General features: G+C 38.9%; 1 protein-coding gene across 1 annotated transcript; it reads left to right on the plus strand.

The window, feature by feature from the left end:
• The first annotated feature begins 2,309 nt into the window (after positions 1-2,309).
• LOC135215367 (uncharacterized) lies at positions 2,310-9,071 on the plus strand. The gene is made up of 14 exons (XM_064249927.1): positions 2,310-2,424; positions 2,535-2,735; positions 3,038-3,247; positions 3,547-3,659; positions 4,048-4,230; positions 4,551-4,691; positions 4,887-5,243; positions 5,387-5,996; positions 6,203-6,306; positions 6,412-6,520; positions 6,806-7,029; positions 7,518-7,691; positions 7,966-8,210; positions 8,603-9,071. Exons 1-14 carry the CDS (start codon positions 2,310-2,312, stop codon positions 8,619-8,621), a joined length of 2,805 nt encoding a protein of 934 aa, XP_064105997.1. The 3' UTR covers positions 8,622-9,071.
• Positions 9,072-9,727: the final 656 nt, after the last annotated feature.

Genomic DNA, 9,727 nt, shown 5'->3' on the forward strand with positions numbered 1-9,727 from the left:
CTTCACTGTTTATTGATGATTTACACTCAGAGAGACATTAGTAAACAAACAAATGAGTCTACATATCCTGGGAGAGTCAGACACACCTGGTCTCGTTACTGTTTCCAGTAGAGTGACCATGACTGCCAATTCGAACGAGTTCCTGTTGACTTAACGTTGAAAAACAATATTGAAAAACCCTAATCCAGGTTTAATTTAATAAACAATCATCATATAGACGATATATAAGTCTTAATAGTAGCCTTGGGGACAGATATCACGGTATATAGCCATCGCTCTAGGCCGATGCACGAAAATCAAAATATTGCCACAATTTTCGTGAAAGATCGGCTTCAGTGGGGCTTGGGACGAGCTTATCATCCCCCGTCCTTTTAAGCTTGGGACGAGAATTGAGTGTTGATTTCCGCTGTTGCACTTTGGGCCGAAGATGACTTTCATTCAGGAGTACGTTGACTAAGTTCCTTAAAGTCATCATCATCGCTATAGTCTCTCCTCTCCCAGCCAGACAGAAGTGGCAATTCCGCTCGTTGGAACAATAGCCTATACATTCACACAGATAGCTGATGCCTATTATAACGAAAAATAGATATAACTAACATAGGGTTTAACTTTCTTTTCCTTTTAGGGGGATTAAATTTACGCAAACAAACTCTCTCTCTCTCTCTCTCTCTCTCTCTCTCTCTCTCTCTCTCTCTCTCTCTCTCTCTCTTTGGATTAGGACATTTATTGCATTTGGGCGTCGGTTTTGTCATGAATCAGTGAATCCTGTGGCCAAGAGAGGCTTCCTGGGAACGTATTCTCTCTCTCTCTCTCTCTCTCTCTCTCTCTCAAGAGCCCAGAACAAACATCCTTCACTAACAAAAAGGTATCGGGCGATGGCAACATTGTTCTCCTTGAATTCTAATACAACCTGTGCTTCGGATTTCATGTCAACTCCACCTGCTACAGGTTAATTACTTCTCGTTCACCTGTGTTTTAATGTTTCAGTTCCTACGTAGCCTATGTCTGTATTTATGCATGATACTTTGTCACTTATGTTGCTTATTCTATGATATTCGAAACTAATCTACTTTAAAGTGAGGATAGCTTACACTTAGAGAAATTGTTAAATATTAGATATATATATATATATATATATATATATATATATATATATATAATAAATAATAATAATAATAATAATAATAATAATAATAATAATAATAATAATAATAATAATAATAATAATAAAAGGAGTTATATTACTTACTGAAACTAATATGTTTTTTTTTCAATAAACAATACTCTGAATCCCATCGTGCAACAGTATTTTCAAACGGAACAATTATAAATTGTTTTCAAAATGACTAAATGATACTAAAGTATATTTAAACCATGCTAGAAATCCCTAGAATATTTTAGAACGTTCTAGTATCTACTCTATGTTCTAGTATTATTTAGAAGCTTCCTAAAGGCTTCTGAAAGTTCTAGAAAGCTTCTACAGCTCGACGAGAAGAAAGATAAAATTGCCACAGCAAGCGAACACAACTTGCGTGTGATATAGGTCTCTGTAAGTCTATACAATTAGTCTAATATTTCGTATAAGTCACCGATATAGAAATATCCCAGATAAAGAATGAGTTCACTATAATTAATCGTCAAAGAATGAGTTAATTATTAACGAATTAACGCGCCCACAACGGCTAAATTCCGCCCAGAATATCTCATGGGCGTTGAAATATGTTCTCCAAGGACAAGGAATGCAAAAGCGTTCAGATGTGAACGACTTCGTGGGGCGGGTTGACTCATCTCCCGGGTGGGGTGGGGGAGTTCTCTCTCTCTCTTCTCAAGGTCAGTGTTGTTATCACCTCTCTCTTTCTCTCTCCATAGAGATGTGTTACATAGATTTGGTTTAAATTCATACCGGACGCCATGACACTTTTTTTACGCGCACAAATGATGAAGTAACATTGTCACTGAACTTTGTAAACTATATATTGATTACTTCATGCTTTAAAAGATTTATTGTTATGGATGTTTATTATCTTAAATCTTTATTTTATTCTTTAAAAACTAATGCAGCAGAGATATCTGAATTGATAAGCAGATTATATATATATATTCATATATATATATATATATATATAATATATATATATTTAATATATATATATATATCATATATATATATATATATATATATATATATAGGATATATATATATATATATCTCTATATATATATATATATTATATATATAAAATCTAATTATATCTATTCAATAGATTTTCTGCTCTCTTTATCCCAGATATATTTGCAACAAAGGCAAGATGAGGATGAATCAGAAACTCAGCTCTATTCCAGAGATGATACTCGGAACGGCGATAATTACCATCCTCATGTGCGTCATCCACGTCTACGCCCAATTCACCACGCAGAGAGGAGGTGTGTTGACAAAGGTTATTTCTCTTTGGCTTTTATTTGATAAATTAAAAACCTAGCTTCAATATAACCCTGTTTTTTTAATGGAAATTTTTTCCTGTCACATCCCACAGGGAATGGCCCTTCGTCCTCCAGGGTTCTGATCCTCCAGGAGTCTGGTGAACCTTCCTCCAGGAGTTACGCAAGACTCACGTCCTCCTTCCCTGACGTGAGATCCTTCAGCATCTGCTACAGGATGCAGATGTACCGTTTCAGGGAGGAGACGACGCTGTTGTCCTACGCTCTGGATTCCAAGGACGACGTGTTTAGAATTGGTAACAACTACTATCATTTATCTCTCTCTTTCTCTCAAGAACTTCCCCTAATTTCAAACTTTTCCTAAATGGCACAAAAACACAGTAATTTGGTAACTTATTAAAACTTCAACGATATTTCACTCATAGACCCTTCTTATAGGATGAATTCCTAAACGCAATGCAACTTTCCTCTTTCAAAATTACCAGAACTGACACAAACAAACTTGGTAACTTATCAAACCTTCATAGATATTTCAAGCAAGGACCCACCTTACAAAAGGAACTCCTGAAACGCAGCGCGATTCTCTTCTGTTTTCCAGACCACCTTGTCAACGAATTTCGTGTGGCCATTCACGGGCAGCTGGTCACTTCCAACCTCTCCACGCCAATCAGATATTGGGCCCACTTCTGTCTGACTGTGAACGCTGACAGCAACGAATGGGCAGTATATCTGGATGGCAAACTTGCTGACAATGGCCAGTATCCAGAACCGCTGAAAGATATCAAAGGAGGAGGGGTGCTTGTTATTGGTAAGCGTTGCTGAGTTGCTGTATTTATAAATATAAAGGTCCTGGGTTAATATCAAGGTGAAATGAGTAGAAAAACTGTAGGTTTATGTTCTTGAAGGTTCTAAGTAGAGTGATAGGTCTAGCTTTTATATGTTTACTATTAGACTGTGGTGAAACAAGTCGTAGTCTTTACTTGAAACTTTCAGAAAAGACCGTAGAGTATCCCTTTTGAGACTGATCATTGCTCCTACTCCCTACAAAATTCACCTGTTACCTAAGGATTCTTTTGCTAAACACTATCTTTGTCACCATGCCCTCAGGTCAAGAGCAAGACGTGGTCGGTGGAGGCTTTCAAAAGGACCAGAGCTACAGTGGAGAAATCACTGAAATCAACATTTGGAGATTCATCATGAACTCAGACTCCATCACCAGGGTAAGGAAAAAGGAGACCTCCCAGCACCACTGATTCTCAGTAAAAGTTTTTTCCCTAAATTTGTCAAACTGCCATATCCAGGAGGAAGGAGGTGCTGTGAGCTGGTATTTATTTTATTTCTGGTTTTTCTTTTCCTTCTACAAAACCATTACCTGATAACGTTCATGAAGAACCAGCTCTCTGTTATTCAAATAAAGCTTTGCCAATATGATCAGAGAGACAAACTGTAATAAATAATAACATTACCTTGATGAGTCTGGCTTATTTCAACTTACTGACCTTTGGAGAATGTTTTTATCAATGTATCATGTTCCCCTGCCGGCTACATAAGCAGTTTGTTTTGTCCTGTGATGTGGATATGATTTACTGTATTTTCCTGCACCTTCAGCTTTCAAACTGCGACATCTATGAAGAAGGTGATGCCCTGAGCTGGTCTAGACTGTCTTGGCAGCTCTACGGAGAGGTGTCCTGGGCAGGGAGGTCAAGGGATATTCTCTGTGCCCCGACTTCGAGACGAGTGACCTTCTTTCCCGATAGGTTCACTTTGCCTGATGCCATTCACCTGTGTGAGGTAATTAGGATGAACTTTATTTATCAGTTGTGTTATTTTGTTTTTATTCCTTATTCTGAAGTGGTTGTTTTATTCTGAATTAATTTTGTTGCTTGTCAGTTTCATGTTTCATGAGGATTATCAATGGCAAAATGTCGTTGAGATTCAAAAGCAATTTGAACGCTGGACTTCTAGGCCAGACATAATCAAACAGAAAAACATGTTTAAAGTTTTAGGTACATTACTGACCATTCAAAGAGAATAGCACGGTTGATACAGAAAGCACCAAGAGCAAAATCCTGTCCTTAATATCTCTTTCATATCTGCCATTTCCGCAACAGACAGTTGGTGGAAACCTGACTGTCCCAGTGTCCTTAGCTGAAAACACCTGGCTGTACGAAGGTACTGTTTCAAGGGCTCCTTATTGTTCTGGAGGAGTTGGATCAGCTTACATGTGGCTGGGAGCACATGATAATATCAAGGTGAATATCAATTTTCAGAATGTGTGAAATTGAGGCTATAAGTCCAGTGATTTCTCTGTGTGCATTAGCCAATAGTATTCTACTTCTATGGAATCAACCAATTCTTTGAGCCTTGAATTACTGGTATGATATTACAACCATATAATAATTAAAGGAGAATCTTCGCTACCATTTGCCCTTCGTGTCTCGCTGCAGGAGGGAGAATGGGTCTACATAACCACAGGACTCCCTGTCGCCTGGGAAGGGCCATGGCGTGGTGGGACACCCAACGGAGGAAACACAGAAAATTGTCTGGTGATGCTGTATGGTGACTTCCCCTCTCGATGGTCAGACGTATCCTGCATCGATTCTTATTCCTTTTGCGTCCCCTGCGAGTTTTCCAGGCGTTCGACGCTGTATTTGCGAGGTCCTGGCGTCTGCAAGACCTCCCCTTTCAACCGTCAGTACATTCTTCAGGGTGAGAGTGGCGGGAAACCGGCGCTCTCTGGGTACTTCCATTCAGAGATCGTCTATGACCCCAAGGCTGCGAGTTGGATCATGAAATCACTTAAGGTCCGTGTAAATACTTTGATATAATTGCCTGTAGATTTATGCACTTATAAAACATACCTTCTTAACACTTACAGAATGCTGAAATGCTGGCAAGAACTACTGCAGACACAAAGTAAAAGTATTTTCACTTTCATTTTGTACAGGTGGCTGGTGCCATTGCAAAATGGACCCCAATTCGATCTGATGAGTACCCCTTCGGGAAGAGACCCTGGACTCTAGGCTATGATGTCTGCGGTCTCAGGAACGGGGACGTCGTAAACATGACTCTGTCAGTGTGTGGTGATGGCCAATTCACCTGTGCAGATGGCTCCTGCATAGACCTATCCCTGCGCTGTGACCTACGCGAAGACTGTCCGGACTTCAGCGACGAGGCCAAATGCTCCCTGGTGGAGATTCCCACCGGCTACCAGAAGAACATCCCCCCTCCCTCCCCCAGGAGCAACCGAGCACTCCCAGTGAAGTTCTCCATCAACATCATGTCCTTCTCCTCCATTGTGACGCAAGACCAGACCTTCGGCATCAGCTTTGAGGTCACGCTGAGCTGGAGGGACAGACGCCTCGATTTCATGAACCTAAAGGAAGACAGGATCCTCAATTTGTTGAGTCCTGAGACCATCGACGCCATCTGGACGCCGAAGGTCTTGTTCAAGAATGCCCATAACAAGATCATTGCTCACGCAGGGGAGGATTCGATGATTGAATGTATCAGAGAAGGGCCACCTTCGATCGGAGCACCAGAGTTACCTGAAGAAGGTGTGCTGACAAATGATTTCAAGTTCAGCTTATGTTTAAGCATGAATTTGACACCTGAACCCCTTTGTGAGATAACTGATTGCCATAAAAATCTCTAAACTATCTAGACTGTAGCCATGATATGAATTATAAACTGAACACAGATAGCCATACAGAACAATACAAAGTTAAATAAATGTTCTAAACTACACTATTATCACTTTCAGTGTCCATATATTCCGGAGGAGAGAACAGCCTGGAAATGAGACAGATTTATACCCCGAGGTACAGCTGCAACTTCAACCTGGGGATGTTCCCATTTGACATACAGGTAAGGCTCTCCACATCCTCCTGTACTCTAATTCTCTGATAAGCAATTAAGATCAAATAATATGGTGAAGACTTGTAACTCTTCTTTCATTCTCGTTATCTGCAGGTGTGTTCACTGCATTTCACTCTGATCTCAGCCACCTCCAGCTTTGTGGCTCTACAAGAAGGGAAGGCACAGTACTCTGGAGATACTGACCTCATGGAATATATTGTTGGTGAGATATCTTACCATTGTGTACTTGTAGAGTAGATTTTGTACAACAGCCTTACTCTAAAGGTTCTTAATGACTTCTTGACATCTAGGACTAGTACTAGATGACTCTTTATTCCACTTTCAGTTCCTAGTGAACTAGGCGCTGGAGATTTTATACCAACTAAATCTCCACGACCTTTCGTTTATCTAGATACTAGATAATATTTCATACCAACTTTGTCTTAAGAAATAACATACCTTTCACCACAAGTGTACATCTTTCACAAAATGCATCATATTTTCACAGGAAAAGTATCCCTCACTGGCGGGAAGGAAAACCCGTTCTCCACAATGAAAGTAGACGTGAGGTTCTCAAGGAAATACAGCTTCTACATGCTGACAGTCTTTTTCCCAACAACGTTCATAGTGATCATAGCCTACGGAACATTCTTCTTCAAATTCACGACCTTCCAGGCCAAGATTCTCGTCTCCCTTTCATCTCTCTTGATTCTGTCCTCCATGTTTATACAGGTAAGTCTTACTAATTACAGGTAGTCTCTTACAAAATGTGCTCTGTTGAGAAATCTGTGACAGAGGCAACTTTTACTAATTGCAAGTAACCTCTTCCAAAGGTGTTGTCTATGTTCATACAGGTAACTGTAGCTTATTACAGGTAACCTTCTTACAAAAGGGGTTCTGTTGAGAAATCTGTGATGCAGGTAACTTTACCTAATCACAGGTAACTCTTACAAATAAATAAGTAACTCTTACTAATCAGAGGTAACCTCTTATATGGAGTTCTGTCAGTGTCTGAAGGGGCATTCAGGCTCTACATCAGGGTCGGAGAACAACAAGAAATACTTTTAACATCTTTCTGGGCCAGTACGTCATTTCTGAGGTATATCCCAAGCAAGATAGTGAATTTATTCCTTTCCTTATGCATAACAGACGCTTAATAGATCCTTCTATTTCCTCAGTTGTATATAACAGAGGCTTCAGATACCTGTCTTCTTCCTCAGATGTCAGCCAGCGTCCCAAGGACCTCTTACTCGAAGATGCTCGATGTGTGGTTCTTCGTGTGCATCGTGCTGAATTTCACCATCGTCTTGTGCCACATGCTGATCGAATACTCCATCTACGCGTCGAATCCAAGTGCCTACAACAACAGCGGAATGGCCAACGGCATCATGAGAGTGAGTTTTCAGCGTCCATGGTCTCATTAGGGTACTGAAGTTTACCACAGTAGCAGTTTTTAGAGGTTTAGTATGGTCACGTCCACTTGTGACTGTTTCATTCTGTTGTTCTGATGGGAATGATAAAAAAATACCAAAACATTCTACTCACTTGACAGTAAGTAACGCAATATATATATATATATATATATCTATATATATATATATATATATATATATATATATATGATATATATATAAACTAATCTGACTCCTAATTCACCCAAATTGACAGGTCCAGCCCCAAAGACCGCTCTCTGTCAAAAACGGCCTAGTCGGTACCGACCCGGAGCCTCTCAACCAGTACCCAAAACTAGGTCAGAACAGCTACCCGCAGGTCAACCACAACGACCTGGGCGCCGCGGGCAACAGAAAACCAGGGGTGCTGCCCAATCATATGCTTCTCATGATGGGAGGTCGGATCTCATTGCCAGTGACCTTCATTATATTCAACATTGCCTTCTGGGGGTCAGCTATGAAGTGAGTCTTCTCTCTCTCTCTCTCTCTCTCTCTCTCTCTCTCTCTCTCTCTCTCTCTCTCTCTCTCTCTTCTAAACAAATGGAACAAGATTCTTTTACACGATAATACCTTTTAAGATGTTTACAGCAAGTGAAAAGTTATTCCTCTGTTTGAGAAATTGTGACGACTTACTTATAAAGATAAAACTTATTCATAAACACAGACTTATTCATAAAGACTTATAGACTTATCTATAGATAAATTAACATAAACATAGATTTATTTAGAAAGATAAATGAATATAAATACATGTTTGGAATTCTATTACATCAATAAATAAAAACTGAAATTAAAAACCAGTTCTGTCTAATTAGAAAAACACTATTAATATTCTCCAAATCTTTTTTTTTCAGAGATGCGGGCACCACTTAACCATAACTTCGTAGAGATATTTTAACTTTAAGTCCTAAACTAATCTTGTAAATAGGGTAAGATAAGCACATATACACTTCAAGAGAAACACCTTTTTTAAATGTGACGTTGAGGAGATAAAAAATATATGTAAAAAAATAATGGAATGAGATGAATTGTAGATTACTATTGCTGTAGTTATACTTTTTGGGGGTAGTTGTTCAGTGCAATTGGTTGAATAGATCTAATTGATCTCACTAACCAGCGAATAAAATAAATTTCTTCTTTCATAGCCTATGTAAAGAATTAGCATTAAGCTGGATTCTGTTTCTTATTTAACATGACTCAGTCGACTTGTTCAAATTTGTTGAAATATTTAACCCACTGGCGACTGGTTTTTTGCTGGAATAAATTAGAGCCAAATAGAAAATTAGTCTGGCGCAATTTTTAATCCTGGTTTAGGTTCTTACTGTAAACTCTCTCTCTCTCTCTCTCTCTCTCTCTCTCTCTCTCTCTCTCTCTCTCAAAGCTTGAATAGCAAGATTCTTGTTACAAGATTCTTGACAGCCTGACCAAAATACTATTTTAATTTTGTATTTTTCTGGATAATACATTAATTTAGCTTTGTCTCAGTCGGTTGGGACCGAATCTTGAGGGCTACACCAGGCTTCTCATAGCGTTCAACTCTTTTCCAAAAGGGCCCGTGCTGGCATAAGGCCTTTCTAAACTAAAGCAGCTGACTATACAAAAAAAGTATCTTAGAACTGGCTTAGCCTTATACAGTCGCTAATGGGTTAGATTAAACCTAAAATTAACTTCCTTGTTTGGTCCTAATCTTGATAACAAAACTCATGGGTCACACGTGCCTGTATTTGTATATTCCCGCGTACAAATAGGTTAATATGATAAGATCAGACGTACTGTACTATAAGAGAAATAATGCTAGCAAGGTTTCTATTTAAAAGATATAAACAAAACGGTTTTTAAAAAATTACATGCTTTTCATGATAGTATAGATTAACAAACGTAGCTGTGATAGATATTTACATGTTTTTTTTTTTTAATATATATTTCTTCGCCTTCCTTACTACAGCCTAGATGAATTATTGCAGTAAAGTACGATTTGA

Source organism: Macrobrachium nipponense, chromosome 5 (genome assembly GCF_015104395.2).
Source record: "Macrobrachium nipponense isolate FS-2020 chromosome 5, ASM1510439v2, whole genome shotgun sequence".
NCBI lineage: Eukaryota > Metazoa > Arthropoda > Malacostraca > Decapoda > Palaemonidae > Macrobrachium > Macrobrachium nipponense.

Bases quoted from the DNA above. Each gene is read 5' to 3' on its own strand.
- LOC135215367 (XM_064249927.1), top strand. From the start codon at position 2,310: ATGAGGATGAATCAGAAACTCAGCTCTATTCCAGAGATGATACTCGGA. The intron at 3,660-4,047 runs GTAAGGAAAAAG...CTGCACCTTCAG, and splicing joins ACTCAGACTCCATCACCAGG to CTTTCAAACTGCGACATCTA. The intron at 4,231-4,550 runs GTAATTAGGATG...TTTCCGCAACAG, and splicing joins ATGCCATTCACCTGTGTGAG to ACAGTTGGTGGAAACCTGAC.